Genomic DNA, 16,695 nt, shown 5'->3' with positions numbered 1-16,695 from the left:
AAACCCAAAAAAAAAAAAAAAAAAAAAAAGCTTTTTAAAAAAATTGAAATGTATAGAAGAAAGATAACAAGGAAACACAGCATCATAGGCACAGTGAGGAAGGCTTTGTACTCTCACCTGGTGTGGACTCCAGCTCAGCCCTTCCACTGTCCCTTTCCTGTAACTCAGCGTGAGCTCACTCAGGGGACAGACAGGGCAGAGCCTGGCCCAAGTCTCAGGAAATATCAGCTATTTAAAAGTGGGTGCTGGGGACTTCCCTGGTGGTGCAGTGGTTAAGAATCAGCCTGCCAGTGCAGGGGACATGGTCCAGGAAGATCCCACATGCTGCGGAGCAAATAAGCCCGTGTGCCACAACTACTGAGCCTGCCCTCTAGAGCCCGCGAACCATAACTGCTGAGCCCGAGTGCCAGGACTACTGAAGCCCACGCGCCTAGAGCCCGTGCTCCACAGCAAAGGGAAGCCACCGCAATGAGAGGCCCACGCACTGCAACGAAGAGTAACCCCCACTCGCCGCAAGTAGAGTGAGCCCATGCGCAGCAGCAAAGACCCAGTGGAGCCATAAATAAATAAATGAATGAATGGATGGATGGGGTGCTAACAGACTTCCCTGGTGATCCTGTGGCTAAGACTCCCAATTCAGGGGGCCCGGCTTCGATCCCTGGTCAGGGGACTAGATTCCACATGAACTTAAAAGAGATCCCACATGCCGCAACTAATAAAAGATCCTGCATGACGCAGCTAAAGATCCCGCACGTCACAACGAAGATCCCACGGGCCACACCCACATGCCACAATTAAGGCCTGGTGCAGCCAAATAAATAAATATTTTAAAAAATAAAAAATGTAAATGAAAGTGGGGTGCTGGGATAACAGGTGGTTCAGTCTTCCAGTGCAGAGCACATGCCCACGGCCAGCTGTCCGGACTAAAGTTAGCCTTTAGTGAAGGTGAAGCCTGCATGCCGTTCTTTGGCAGTTCACTTTCCTTCCTCACCTATCCTACAGTCCTCTGCTTGTCTGCCTATTTGTATTTATCTCTAAGCAATATCTAAATTGTTCATTTCTAAACCTCATATAAGGGGTACCATCTTGAATGTATTCTTTTTTTTTTTTTTTAATTTTTTTTTCATTAATTTATTTTTGGTTGTGTTGGGTCTTCGTTTCTGTGCGAGGGCTTTCTCTAGTTGCGGCGAGCGGGGGCCACTCTTCATCACGGTGCGCGGGCCTCTCACTGTTGTGGCCTCTCTTGTTGCGGAGCACAGGCTCCAGACGCGCAGGCTCAGTAGTTGTGGCTCACGGGCTTAGTTGCTCCACGGCATGTGGGATCTTCCCAGACCAGGGCTCGAACCTGTGTCCTCTGCATTGGCAGGCAGATCCTCAACCACTGTGCCACCAGGGAAGCCCTGAATGTATTCTTTTACAGCTTACTGTTTACATTCAGCCTTACGTTTTGTGGTTTCTCCATTGATATGTGTATTTCCCAGTTCACAGCCAGAGGTGCACCGTCTCCCCAGTGGCTTTGTGCATGTGTGTGGGGTTCTGAGTTGAAACAATGGCAAAGAGCCACTGGTGGCTTTGAGTGCACTGGGACCAGTAACGCCAACATCCTGTGGTGTGCATGGCAGCCCTGCACACCTGAACGATGCCTGCCCAAGTGCCTTGGACCCCGGTGTGGGAACCCTGCGTCTGGCTTCTGGTGCTCTCCTCTGAGTGGGGTTTTCTTACAGGAGGAGCCTCTTGACGGACACTTGTTTCTGAGTGGTCCTCAGTCTGGTGCTGGGGTGTTCAGCATTCTTGCCCCATCTCCTTGTGTGTATGAGGACCCCCACAGGGGCCTGAGAGAGGGTGGCTCACTCCACCCTTTGCCACCACTGTCCTGGCCCACCTCCTCACTTGACTGCTAGAGCCATGTGATGGGCCTCTGGCATGGTTTAGTATGCATGCTGGGGACCCTGCTGAGGTGAGGGAGCTTTTCTCATTTTCTTATTCTTTTCGTTTCTACCATTTGGACTTTTTCCTTATGTGGTTTTAATGTTCTTTTTATGCTGCTGTACATGCATCCATTTGCTTCCTCCCAATTTTCCAAATGCTTTCCCATCATATTATATTACTTTTTTTCCTTCCCCCTGCCACATGGCTTGTGGGATTTTAGTTCCCTGACCACAGATCAAACCTGGGCCCTCAGCAGTGAGAGTGCAGTGTCTTAACCACTGGACTGCCAGGGAGTTCCCCCATCATATTAGATTACTTTTATAGGAAGGAAAACCAAGCATTATCATAGGAATGCTCAAAAATGTTAAGAATCCTGAATTTTAGTAAATTTAGTAAAAATTTTGATAACTTCAGTACTTTGGTTTTTTTTTAACTTAAACACAGGATGATTCAAAGCCACCTTATTCCTATGCACAATTAATCGTACAAGCAATTACGATGGCTCCTGATAAACAACTCACCCTAAATGGAATTTATACGCACATCACGAAAAACTATCCCTACTACAGGACTGCGGACAAGGGCTGGCAGGTAAATCCATTTCAGTTGTTATTAAATGTTTCTGTTAGATGCTGGTTGGCAAATGAGAAGAGAATTGAGCTGTTATGTATGTAGCTGGGGCACAGGTAGAATGAGATGAGTGAGGGCCTCTTGTCCCGAAAAAGGAAGAGGCCTGCTGTTGCCACGCTCTCTCTGACCTCCTTAGCACAGAGTGGGAGGAATAGTGGTTCTAGAAGAAATCTCAGCACTGTTTCTTACTGTTATGGTCTCCATGGATGGGAAAGGTGTGGATCGTTTGAGATGTTTCTCTTGGACCAGTGCAGTTCATGTGTCTAAAGTGAGGGAGAGTTAAGAATCCTGTCCATCCATTTACTTTGGCATTCTTCTGTCTGCCTTAGCTATACGTCTGCTGACACATGTAGCTTTTTGAAGTTTGCACAGAGATGGTTTTCAAACTGTTTTACTGAGGAACCCTTTCTTCAAAAGATACCTCCTCCAGTTGGCCAGTATACAAAACAGATAAACACAGCGCTGCCCTGTTTCAGTTGTCTCCCTGTGCTTCCAGCCTATTCCTAGGCTGTCTGTGAATCCAGGCCTCCTCAGAGGACGCTGAAATTGGTGCATAGTGTTTCCGTTGTTTGGCTTTTTAACTTAGTTTAAGTTTTAAACCTCTACAGTGTGTATGTTCTCCCTTGTTCTGTGTGTCTGTGTTACGTGTGGCCATTTACTAGGTGTTTAGCAGGACCTCACTAATTTAGACAGTATGGGAAAGGGTAAGTTTGAAGTATGGAATAGTAAAAGCATCACAAAAGAGAGAAGAAACATGCATTTACTTATTTTGAATTTATTAAGTAACCAGGAATGGCTACAGAATTCCTTTGAGGCTTAATGAGTAAATGATCCTTTGAAAAATGCATCTGTTGAACCATAACCATAATCAAGTGATGTGGGCGGGGTAGGGGGGTAAGCCATTCTGTTAACGGAGGGTAAAAACTTTTTTCTTCTACCTGCAGATGTATAAACATGTTGTAATAAAAAAGTGTTCCAGCCAAATCCTGACTATTTCCTCTGTAAGGGGTCTTTAGTCGTGTAAAGACTAAAGGTACAAAATGAGACCTAGCCTATCCTCCTGGCTTGGAGCATCTGTGCCCTGCCCGCCTTCCTGTTCACAGCAAGGTGGCATTTTTTAGTTGGCCATGAGGGAAACAGTGGCTCGGGAGAACACTTCCGTATCCAGCTACCTGGCAGTTCTCTTAAGATGATGTACAATTAGGTCCCAGCAGTACTTACCGTATTTTAATCTGTAACAGTGAGCTTGTGCTTCAAAGAAAATGAAAAACAAAAGAAACGGAAGCAGACGACAGTCTATATCCATGTCCATGTCACACAGCTCCCTGGGCACAGGCAGGTGAGATCTGTCACCCAGTCCTGTCCAGGAGCTGTGTGTGGAATTCTGATGATCTGAAATGCCAGTGAGCTGGGTTGTAATGGGAGTGAGTGTCTCTGAAAAGCCCGGCCAGACTTTCAGTGGTGTGTTTCCCTTCTGGGCATATTTCCCTGTGCTTTGTAGCATCCATTTACAGGAGAACTGATTCCATGCATCACAGGGTTTTCTTGCTAAAGAAGGCTGAAGGGCGACATCCTCCTGGCCTCGGGGTCCTGGGGAGTGAGTCAGTCAGGAGGGGCCGTGATCACAGAGAGGTGAGGCCTGCGGAGGTGACCCCTGAGTACTCTGATTGCTGCTGGCTCCTGAAGTGACTTCACAGCCCACTTAGAACTGAGAGTTATAAACACCCTCTTTACTGAACTGTCATTAACGCTTGTTTTTATTGAAACATCTTCTTTTCTGTCCAGATAAAGGTTCGTAAGGGTGACTGCGCCTCTTGCCTGTGTAAGGCTGTTCCTGGGACATTTCACACCTGCTCCAGCTATTTTAGCGAGAAAGGGCTTTCTTGCTCCAGCCCTCCTTTAATTCATGGATATGCACTCAAATTCCTGTCCTCAGCAGTCCTTGCTCTCCCCAGCATGCCCGCGTGTGTCCTTTTCTGTCATGGGACTCTGAGCTGCCCATCCTCAGGGACTGCACTTACAGATTCTACATGGAAGGCTCATTCCCATTCCCTCTCTCCTGGCTGAAAACAAAAAGCCTTCTATTTTGCAACCTTGTCTCATAAAAGACCCATATCCTTTTGAGAAAAAAACCACAAATAACTGTCAACCAAAACAGCCCATTTTTCAAGTGTGGATTTGCAGACTGCATCCTGCCCTCCCCAGTGGGGCAGGGGAGATGGCAGTGCCATGCTTCTCGGAGCTCAGGTCCCGGTGATTGAGCCCCTTGCTCTGCCTCAGTTCCTAAGATGACGCCTGTGGACACTTCCCACCATGCCAGTTCTGAGCACTTAATGGAAATCCATGGCTCCTTTCAGACTTAACTTTTGGTATTTTGCAGTCTACCCATGCCAAAAGCTTTTTGATTAATCTGGAGCAAATTTGAGTATAAAGCAAGATGGTCTGAGTAACACTAGCTGGAAAGATGGCATCTCTTTTGGTTGCATACTTATGCCAAAATGTTTTACTTTGTTATGACTTATAATTTTACCCCGCTCAGAATTGAGGTATTTGTTGTGACTGAAAAGTTTGAGAATTCTGGAGCTCTTGGCCTCTGAAAGGACCAGAGCTGGTTTCTGAAAGTAGAGGGAGTGACTTGTGCTCACCCGCACCCTGCACACTGGACTCTCCTCTGGAAGGTCCTTCCCTTAAATTTCTTTACAAGTCCTTACTATGCTGAATACACACTGGCAAATGCTCAGTGCTGAGTGGGACTAACAGACACAAACTGCCCATGAGAAGTGTAGGTTATGGGCAGGAAGGCTGGAGGCGCTCAGGGAGGACAGCACAGAGCAGGCACGAGTGATCAGCTCTGCGCCTTTCCCCTTTGTCAGCTGGGTTCTGGGAAGCAGCCCCTACTGGGGAGAATTTGGGGGAAAGAGAATGTGCACAGTATTGCAGATCCTTTTCTTCGTATTTAGTTTTAAATAATAACCTGCCTTCTCTCTGAATACTTTAAAATAATTTGAGTCACTGGAATTGAATCAGTGTGGTTTAAATGTATATAGCTTGGTTTGATCAAATTACAAAGGCCTTAAGTTACCTTAGAAATGCAATTATTTTATTCCATCTGTGTATACATTAAATATCTCTTATTACCTCTTCATGTTTTCTAGAGTCTTGTTGGCTGGAGAATCACAGGTGACCAGTAATTGGGCTCATTTGTCTGTGAGATTGTTGTCAGAGCGCAGAGGAAGTTAGACTCTCTTTTGATGGTGCAGACTGGGTTCTGTTACATTTTCAGAACAGAAAATAGCAACTCCCTGACCTAAGGACTTAACTGTACAGTTTGTCCGTGGTGTGAGGGTTAACGGAGCAGCTGTATTGCTGATCCTGGTCCTGACCTTTGTCGGTGGGTAGAAACCCTCACGCCCTGTCCCCTGGAGTAGCACTTCCTGCCTCCAGATTCCCACTGTGCTGACCTCCCTTTCTCCTCCGAACAGCATGCATGCGGACCTGCTTCACATCAGTCAGTGCAGTGCCAGCCTTCACTTGAGGCTCGGCACCTCCCTTGTCACGTGTCACCTAGCACTGTGGCGTAGTGGTCACTTCTGAGCTCCCATCTGGGTGCTGGCCTCCCACGGCGCAGTCGGGAACTCTGGACCCTCACCCACAGTTCACAGTGAGAGTGTCCTCCAGTGTCATGATCTGGGCTGGCTTTTCTCAGTCTTTTTTCCTTAGAATCTGCCTTCTACTCCACACTCGAAAGGTCTGAATGCAGATGGGGAAGGATTGCCGTCTCTGTCTTGATGGGGGCACCAACAGCAGATTCGATTTCCTGGAGGGATTGGTAGGTGTTGGTTGGTTATCAGCCAAACGCTATGATAAAACGTCATAGCAAGTATCTGTGGTTATGCATATATCCTAAGTCTAACAAGTACTACATCTACTTATAAACAACCTCACAAATCACAGACGTAGCTTAGCCTGTCGCTTCATGTTGCCGACGAGGTGACTGACATCCACGGGCATTGGTGGTTCGTCATGGCCTGTGACTGGTCTGGTTCTTGAATAGCCCCTTAGGTTGGTTGTAAAGTAGTATTTGACATGTTTTGATTTCTGAGCCACCTCTGGGAATTCAGAATTTCAGGTCGTGACTAGCAGTTCTATTAGAAAGTTAGTTGGAGAACTTAGAAATGATTTTTGGATAGCCAGAATTTTAGTTTGGGTTGAAACTTTAATAGTTTAATTTATTAATTTTAAATTTAAGCATTAACGTAAATGCCGAAAGGATCCGAATGCAGGACTTCCATCCAGCTTTTCCTGACCTTTCGTAGGTCTCAGATTTCGGTGCATCAGGGAGCTGTCCTCAGATCACGTGTAAACTGTGAGCTGAGCTTTTTGTAATAGAAGAATGGACTTAGGAATTGAGAAAAATTTTCTCAGTGTGCCTCACAATATTATTTTGAGAATCAAAGTATATAGAAATTCTTTTACGGGAAGATGGTGTCAATAATATTTCTCAAACTTTGGCTCATTTTTTCTCCTTTGCTGGTTTGCCAGTTACCTTATGCTGGATTAATTCATTTTAAAGACTGTGACAGTTTCTATAAGCTAATTTTGTGCTCAAAAAAGTATTTTAAAGGAATAGTGGATCTCAGCGCTGTCCTTCCCCAAACAGGGAGAGGTCACAGTGATAGCCCTTGATTTCCTACCTGGTAAAAAGGTGGAAGTTGACATGTTTCCTGTTGGAAATAGCCTCTTTCTGTGTGGTGTAGATTTCTCACCCCTTCCCCATTCCCCAGTTCCCTTCCTTGCCTCCTGGTGCCCATCCTGCCATGCTGTTCACAGTGCCCCGTGTCCTTGTGTCTTTTCCTCTGTAGAAGCCACGTCGCAGCCTCTGAGTAGTCACACCCCGCAGCTCCTCCTTCACTTTGGGGAGGGCCGGTTCCTTCCAGCACAGAGCTGCAGGACCTTTGCAGGGCACTAAAACTGGGGCACATTTTTATTTCTCAGCAAAGAAATATATGAATTCTACGTATTTTTTTATGTTTCATAGAATTCAATTCGCCACAATCTCTCTCTGAATCGTTATTTCATCAAAGTACCACGTTCCCAGGAAGAACCAGGCAAAGGCTCATTCTGGAGGATAGATCCTGCCTCTGAAAGCAAATTAATAGAGCAGGCTTTTAGGAAAAGACGGCCTAGGGGCGTGCCTTGCTTTAGAACCCCTCTGGGACCGCTCTCGTCTAGGTAAGGAAAAAAGACAAACAAAAAGACCTCATTTAATGGTCAGTAAATTTACCTTTGATGTATTGGTAAATTTTCCTTTTGAAAATGAAGGAATTACCAAATGCATTATGATTAAATGTTGGGTTGGGGATTTGGAAAAAAAAAAAAGTGTTGGATGCCACCCATGTATTTTTGTTTCTAGTGGTCTGAAACAATTCAGATTATAAAGTTTTACTTAAATTTCATTCCTATGTAACACTGTTGCTTCGTTGAATGCATATTGTCAATATGATGAGTCGGCAATATCACGATGCCACGTTGATGAATAATGTTTTTTCCTTTTTCTTGGATGTGAAAAGCTCTTTAAAGCTACATCTTAGCTGCTTAAACTCAAGATTGGTTTATACAGTGTTAATTGCCTGATTTTAAAATCCATATTTTTAGCTCCATTAGTAGATTTCTGCTTTTAAACAAAAAAAAGAAATGACTGTAACGTTAAGTCTTGAGCCCCAGCCAGCTCGCACGCTGCTGGCTCCTGCTGCCTGGCTGTGGATGGGAGCTGCTTAGGGAAGCAACCAGTCCCGCCCCATGCTGTGCGGCCTGTGCTGGGTGTGGAGCAGCGGTGCCCTGCATATAGTGGCTCTGTCACAGCCATGCCAGCCTCGCTGAGTGTCCATCTCAGGTCACAGGCATCACACCTGAAGTAAGACTTAAGGAACTGTAGTTGGTTGGCAGAAGACAAATGACACCTTTGTTTTTGCAAAATACGCCTATTAAAACAAGGCAGCTTTATGAGTGCTTTACCTGTAAAAATCCACTGTCTTCTTTTTGGTCATACAGAAGTGCCCCAGCCTCTCCCAATCATGCTGGAGTGCTGTCTGCTCACTCCAGTGGCGCCCAGACCCCTGAGAGCCTGTCGAGGGAAGGTTCACCAGCCCCTCTGGAGCCCGAGCCTGGTGCCTCACAGCCCAAACTCGCTGTCATCCAGGAGGCACGGTTTGCCCAGAGTGCACCAGGTGAGATGTGCAGAGGGCAAGTGTGGTGGGAGAGGGGTGGGTCAGATGAGCATGTGAGCCAGTCTCATCAGAGAAGAAATAGCAAGAGGCCTTGGATCCTTTGCACCTTGTGCCTGATACTTTCTGCATAGTACCTGAATGTTATTTTATAGGCTCTGAAAAATTAATTGCACTGTGTTAAAAAAAAAAAAATCAGTCAACTTTTATGACTCTGTGTGTAGGTGCCTGAAAAATTTTAGAATTAACCCGTTTCTTAGTTGCTTCATCATTCAAAAATCTATGAGAAAGATTCCCCTCGTAAAGAAATAACATAAATTAGACGAAGTAGACATTAGCAGCAAAAAAAAATGTCTATTTAATGAATAGGTGAGCATTTCTCAGTGTACTTATAAAGTCACAATGTAGAATAAAAATATGTGCCCTGGGGAATTAAAAAAAAAAAGAAGTGTGAAAATGTGTCCAAAGTAATTCTGTTATGGTTCCTAGTTGGTTGGCAAAATGTGCATTTTGGTATATTGGAATTCCTGGCCATGCTGGCAACACCCCCTGCTAGCCCCCATTCCTGTTGCTGGAGCCCAAACGCCCAAATCGGAAAGAACAGAGACTGGCAGAGCTGCTGGCTGCCAGCTCTGTCTCCACACTTCCTGCTCCTCTGCACCCATCATAAGATGGAGACTTTGATCTTGGGGAACATGGCCCCCTCCTTCAGGCTTCATTGGGCAGCTTCTTCCCATATCTTGTGTTGAGGTTTTCTTTTTCATGATGAGAGAACTGTGGGAAGAAGTGTTGTAAGAAATCTGAACAGGCACTTCCCTGGTGGTCCATTGGTTAAGACTCCGTGCTTCCACTGCAGGGGGCCTGGGTTCGATCCCTGGTCAGGGAGTACTGCGTAGCACATGGTGCGGCCAAAAAAAAAGAAAAGAAATCTGAACAAAGCAGAGATTGCCTTTTTAGCAGTTAGATATACATTAAATATCCCCATTAAATATGTCATTTCTTTCATCATGAATGACTTTATTATTACCAGGCGAAAGGGGCCATGTCGTGTTTTCTTAAATCAGTCTGCATGTTGCTAGTGAGGGGTCGTAGTTAGTTGGTTTGGGATGTATGAGCCTCACCCCCACTCCCGTCCTCGGTAGGCTCACCTCTGTCTAGTCAGCCCGTCTTAATCGCCGTGCAGCGACCACTGCCACCGACGATCAAGCCTGTTACCTACACTGTCGCCGCCCCTGTGACCACCTCGACCTCCCAGCAGCCCGTCGTGCAGACGGTTCACGTCGTCCACCAGATCCCAGCGGTGTCTGTCACCAGCGTGGCTGGACTGGCCCCAGCAAACACGTACACCGTCGCAGGACAGGCCGTGGTCACTCAGGCGGCCGTGCTGGCCCCCCCTAAGGCAGAGCCACAAGAGAATGGAGACCACAGAGAAGTAAAAGGTGAGCAGCGGAAGTAGTCACTTCGGGCAGCTTTTCAAGCTCTTAGAAACCCGCCAGCCTCATTCATCCTGACCCCCTTGCTAACATGTTATGTAATGTTGTGCTGGAGCAGGGCTGCTCGCCGCCTGGTTTGTTGTACTTCAAACCAGTGAGATTTCTGTAAGCTACCCAGTAATATTAGTTGGTGTCATTTTTTCTCTTTTCCTTTTCTTTGAATTTAGTGAAAGTAGAACCTATTCCTGCGATTAGCCATGCCACACTAGGTGCCGCTGGCCGGATCATTCAGACGTCACAGACCACCCCTGTCCAGACGGTCACCATAGTGCAGCAGGCACCTCTAGGTCAGCACCAGCTTCCAATAAAAACTGTAACACAAAACGGGACTCACGTGGTGCCAATCCCCGCCGCCGTCCACGGCCAGGTGAATAATGGTAAGCAGTGTCCTCCGTGGGTTACTGGGTGCTAACAACTTGAGCAGAGGTCCTCTGCTGTCCTTTTATGAAGCGTGGTGTTCAAGGTTTTCATTCTGACTGTTACAATTTTAATTTTTTTGTCTGAAGAAATGTTTGCATTTCTAAACTATAGGAAACTGAATAGTGCTATAGGATACCGGGGAATTGGCTGTGGGAATTGGCTCCCATGTGATTCCCATTGGAGGAGACATCTGAAGAGAGAAGCATTTCTAAATATAGTAAGTCCCCTACATATGAACAAGTTCCATTCCAAGAGCGCGTTCTTAAGTCCATTTTGCTCATAAGTCCAACAAAGTTAGCCTAGGTACCCAACTAACACAATTGGCTGTATAGTACTGTACTGTTAATAGGTTTATAATAACTTTTCATACATATAATTACATAAAAAACAAGCAAACACAAAAAATAAAACATTTTTAATCTTACAGCACAGTACCTTGAAAAGTACAGTAGTACAGTACAACAGCTGGCATACAGGGGCTGGCATGGAGTGAACAGGCAAGAAACGTTACTGACTGGAGAAGGGAGAGGAGGTGGGAGATGGTAGAGCCTAAGGATCAACAGCAATAGGAGACGGAGGGCAAGCTGCAGTTTCACCCATGCCTGACGTAGATGGAGTGCACATTTGCATCTTGAAAGTTTGCAACTTGAAGGTTTGTATGTAGGGGACTGACTTATCTAGAGAGATGAAAATACTCCCACCTTTTGTAGACATCTGGGTGTGGCCTAGAAGCAACCTGGGGGCTGTCCCAGCTGATCTGTCCAATGGCGGTGCCCTCCCCTGGGGCAGGGGTATGCTTGAGAGTGTCTGATGGTGGAAGGGGAGAATGCTGGTCTCCTGTTCTCTTTGCTCTGAAAGCCCTCTGGAGCCCCATGCACATAGCTCCCATGGATGTTCTGACATGGACGAGCCTAAGGGAGCTTGGCTTTTAAACCAGAGGACAGAGAACCTTCTTCCACCCAGTCCTGTGGAGCAGTGTGAAGGGTAGGAGCCCAGCTGGCTGTTAAGTCCCCTCAGGAGTTTGGGCTCCTTGGAACGGGTGTTCAGACGTCTTTGCAGTGAGTCTTCACCCAGGCATGTGGAGTGTGCTTGCTGTCCACACACGTGGGCTGTCGTGATTCAACTACAGGACTCCAAGCAGTAGAATCAGAAGCTACTGGCTCAAAGTAGCTCTCTGTGCCCAGAGAAAGTTTCTTGGAAAGAGGGTGGGGAACAGAAGGCTTAAATTGTGTTGACCTCTGAATCCTTCCTTACTGAGCTATTAAGGGACAGAGACCTGGGACAGACACCTCACGTGATTCCGCTTCCCCCTTGCTCCTCCCCAAATTTAATGGACGAACAATATCTGCAACCTTTTCTAGGGAAGACTAACCACTGAGAGTTTTTTGTTTTTAAGTAATAGGTAACATGCCACTTGTGGATAAATTGAGAAGTTTGCAACCAGTTGCCCATTTAAAATGCTTTCTTCCTCAAGCCCGGTGTCTCCTAAGTAACTGAGAGTTTTTCAGGCCTCATTCTTCTTTTCTTCATGAATAACTTGGTTGTCACAGGTGGTCCAGATGTGGCAAACCTGGTGGCCCTGTGTGTGGCTGGGAGCAGGTGGTGTCGAGAGGTGGACAGTCTATTTCTGGTCAGAGCCGTTCTTCCCTGTCTTAAGCCATGGTGTAGGCTGTTGATTCCCAGATACCATGTGCCTTAGAATCACTCAAGGGCTCCCTCCCACAGTCCCCAACTGAGCAGGTCTGGCCTGGGACCCAAGAATGTAACATTTCTTACATGTTCCAGACCTTCTGAAAACTGCTGTGCAGGTCAGGGCCCTTTTTGGCCACCTGTCTACGGAGTTTGAGAAACTGTGTATCCCTTTCACGTATTTAAATTGGTGTCTAAAATTTTTCTTTATAAATTTAATAAGGAATTAAGTTTTCCACTATTGAAAATACTGATGTTTTATTTTTAAATAATTTTTTTAATTTTTATTTTTGGCTGCGCTGCACAGCTTGCAGGATCTTAGTTCCCCAACCAGGATTGAACCTGAGTCCTCAGCAGTGAAAGTGCGGAGTCCTAACCACTGGACCACCAGGGAATTCCCAATACTGATGTTTTAAAATAAAACTTACATTATTCTTTTAAACGTGCTCCTGGCTCTGAATACTGCTCTGATTTGATGCCCCTTCTCACCCACATATCAGCACACAGACAAGCAGGCTCGCCAATCCTCGTGGCTCAATCCCATGTCCCCCACAGATTTTGTGCTAGGGCCACATACTTTATGCTTAAATGTCATTTACTGAGTATGTATTTTCTTTGCAATAATAAAATGGAGAAATATTAAAGATTGAATTGTCTGTGACTATAAGGATTCACTTATCAATTGTTATAACTATAGAATTGATCAAAATCAAATTTATAATTCCTTAAAAATTGTATTTGGGAATTCCCTGGCGGTCCAGTTGTTAGGACTCTGCACGCTTTCACTACCATGGACCCGGGTTCAATCCCTGGTCAGGGAACTAAGATTCTGCAAGCCACGTGGCATAGATAGATAGATAGATAGTATTAAAGATGCGTTTCTCAATATATCTGGGCTTTAAAGAAAACCACACAATTATTGTATTATATTGACAATCACTGCTGGGAACAGTAGGCAAAGTGCTGGGTCAGCCCTGAGAAACCTTGTTCCCACTCAGAAGAAGGAAGGGTAGAAGAAATGCTAAAACTCCTTCCAGTTTTAGTCATCTTTTAGTGGGAATTATCTGTTAGTGGGAAATTTTATTGGTTCTCCTTGAATTTAGTCTCAAACTTTTACTTAGAAATCACTTGGTCTAGAAGAGGATTTGATGTCTAGTCAGTAGTAAGTCAGGTCCACAGTGCCAGTGTTTCCACTCTTCCTTTGTTTCATGCTCCATCTTGACATTTGCATCCCCAAAAGCAGCCCAGTTGAGTGGGTGAGAGAGAGGCTGTTGAGAAAGGGGAGGAGGGAGGAGGTGGCAGATCAGCTTTTAGAAAGATTCCATGGGCAAGTGGAGACTCTGATGGTGGTTTTTTTTTTGAAAACTGCTGTTGGGTGTGATGTGGATGCTGTATGACCCAGCTGTGACCTCCCTTACCCTTGAAAGTCACTCTCAAGAAAGGGAAGCAGTGCCTAGTACTAATGGATTTTGAAAATCAGAAGCTTTGGTATTTAAAATTTTTATTATGGAAAATGACAAACTTTCTGAAAATTAATTCACAGCCAGCCTTGTTCCATATTCCTCACCCATCCCATCTGCTCCCACCCAGATCCAGACATGTCATTCCCTGTTTTGGCATGCGTCTCTAAAGATAAGGACTCTCTTTTAGTATGTAAGCACAATACCATTGTTATAGTTTTAAAAATAAACAGTAATTCTTTTAGTTAGTTTTTGGCTGTGTTGGGTCTTCGTTGCTGTGCACGGGCTTTCTCTAGTTGTGGGAGCGGGGGCTACTCTTTGTTGCAGAGCACAGGCTCTAGGCACACGGGCTGCAGTAGTTGTGGCACGCGGGCTTAGCAGTTGTGGCTCGCGGGCTCTAGAGTGCAGTTTCAGTAGTTGTGGCGCACGGGCTTAGTTGCTCCGCGACATGTGGGATCTTCCCGGACCTGGGCTCAAACCCATGTCCCCTGCATTGGCAGGCGGATTCTTAACCACTGCGCCACCAGGGAAGTCCCAACAATAATTCTTTTATACCCAGTGTCTCCTCAGGGTTCAAATCATCTGTATTTTTTTTTAATTGTGGTATTCAATAAAATATACATAATATAAAGTTTACCATTTTAAATTATGTGGTTCAGTGGCATTAAGTACATTCACAGTATTTTGAAGCCATCACCTCTAACTAGTTGAAAAGCATTTTCATCACCCCAAAAGGAAATCTCACACTCATTAAGCAGTTACTCCCCATTCCCCACTTACCTCAGTCCCTGGTAACCACTAATGTACTTTACATCTCTGTGGATTTACCTGTACTGGATATTTCCTGTGAATGGAATCGTATGAATTGTGGCTCTTCTTAGCTGGCCTCTTAGCACAATGTTTTGAGGTTCATCCGTGTTGTAGCATGTGTACATCATTCCTTAGCTGAATGTGTTTCCATTTTGTTTATTCATTCATCAGTTGATGGGCATTTTGGTTGTTTCCACCTTCTGGCTATTGGGAATATTGCTGCTGTGACATTCATATACAGGTATTGGTTTGAGTCCTTGTTTTCATTTCTTTTGGGTGTATACCTAGGAGTGAAATTACTGGGTTGTATGGTAATTCTCTGTTAATTTATTGAGTAGCCACCAAACTTTTCCTCAGCAGCCACATCAATTTTCCATTCCATCCTCAATGATGTGCAAAGGTTCTGATTTGTCCACATCCTCACTTGGTATTCTCTCCTTTTTTTTTTGATCATGGCCATCTTACTCTTAATTGTGGTTTTGATTTGCATTTTCCCCATGACTAATGGTGTTGAGCATCTTTTCATGTGCTTGTTGGCTATTTGTATAGCGTCTTTGAAGAAATGTCTAAATCCTTAGACTTTTTTTCTAAATTGGGTTGTTTGTTGTTGAGTTATAGGAGCTCTTTATATATTCTGGATACTAGGTCCTGATCAGATACAGGTTTCCCCTGCTATCCAAAGTAGAGGGTTCCTGTGAAACCTAACAGATGCACAAAATGAGTCTAGGTAGAGCACAGACACTCAGAGACACAGTTCAGAGCTCTGGCGGCTTGATGCTGAGATGGAGTATGGTTCCCGGGGAGGAGCTTGGCGATATCACCCACTGCTCGGGCTGCTGCTGCCTCTCCAATGGCTTGCTGAAAAACACATGGTAAATGCTATTTTTGCTTTTTGCCTTTCTCCATAAAAGTGAAAATCCTCTTCAGATTTCTTTCCATTATCAAAAATGGGTACTAACGTAGGTCTCTCATAAAAGTGAAGTGGCATAAAGGGAACTTTTGCAAAGCGGGGCGTGGGGGGATACCTGTATATGATTCGCAGATATTTTCTTCCATTCAGTGGGTTTGTCTTTTCACTTTCTTGATAGTGTCTTCAATGCACAAAAGTTTTTAATTTTGATGAAGTCAGGTTTATTTTCCCTTTTGTTTCTTATGCTTTTGGTGTCATATGTAAGAATTCATTGCCAGATCTGAGGTTATGAAGACTTACACTTAGACTCCTGTGTTTTCTTCTACTAAGAGTTTTATAGTTTAGCTCTTATGTTTAGGTCTTTGATGCATTTTGAGTTAATTTTTGTATATAATGTGAGGGCCCGGCTTCATTGTTTTGCACGTGGAGATCCAGTTGTCCCAGCACCACTTGTTGAAGAGACTGTTCTTTCCCCGTTGAATGGTCTTGGCTCCCCTGTTGAAAATCTGTTGACCTCAGATGTATGCATTTATTTCTCTCAGTTCTATTTCATTGATTTTCGTGTCTACCCTTATGCCAACACCACACCGTTTTGACTTACTGTAGCTGTGTAGGAAGTTTTGAAATCCGGAAGTGTGAGTCCACCATTCTTTTTCAAGAATGTTCTGACTATTCTGGATACCTTACAATTCCATGTGAATTTTAAGATCAGCTTTTCCATTTCTGGGGGAAAAAATGGGATTTTGATAGGGATTGCATTGAATCTGTAGATTACTTTGGGTAGTATTGCCATCTTAATGATATTAAGTTCTCTAATCCTTGAGCATGGAATGTCTTCCCATTTATTTAGGTCTTCTTTGATTTCTTCAATGTTTTATAGTTTTCAGTATATAAGTCTTGCAGTGTTTAAGTCTTGGTTAAAATTCTTGCTATTTTATTTCTTTTGAATGTTTTTCTAAATGGAATTCTTTTCATAATTTTCTTTTGAAATTGTTCATTGCTACTGTATAGAAATAACACTGATTTTTTTGCATGTTGATCTTGTACCCTGCAAGTTTGCTGAATTCAAAAACTAATACTAATTGATTGTATTGCTTTTTTTTTTTTTTTTTTTTTTTTTTTTTTTTTTT

The 16,695-nt window shown here is 44.5% G+C and overlaps 1 protein-coding gene across 1 annotated transcript in view; it reads left to right on the top strand.

The window, feature by feature from the left end:
* The window catches only part of FOXK2 (forkhead box K2), a 26,540-nt gene that overhangs the window by 4,706 nt on the left and 5,139 nt on the right, over window positions 1–16,695 (top strand). The window contains exons 3-6 of the mRNA XM_007456799.1: window positions 2,374–2,520; window positions 7,598–7,791; window positions 8,611–8,786; window positions 9,926–10,222. Of these exons, the coding sequence (XP_007456861.1) occupies window positions 2,374–2,520; window positions 7,598–7,791; window positions 8,611–8,786; window positions 9,926–10,222 (814 nt within the window). The remainder of the gene's footprint in view (window positions 1–2,373; window positions 2,521–7,597; window positions 7,792–8,610; window positions 8,787–9,925; window positions 10,223–16,695) is intronic.

The sequence above is a fragment of the Lipotes vexillifer genome, unplaced genomic scaffold, assembly GCF_000442215.2.
Source record: "Lipotes vexillifer unplaced genomic scaffold, Lipotes_vexillifer_v1.1 scaffold299, whole genome shotgun sequence".
Taxonomy (NCBI): Eukaryota; Metazoa; Chordata; class Mammalia; order Artiodactyla; family Lipotidae; genus Lipotes; species Lipotes vexillifer.
The sequence above is the reverse complement of the archived record's forward strand: the minus strand, read 5'-3'. Positions and strand labels throughout refer to the sequence as shown.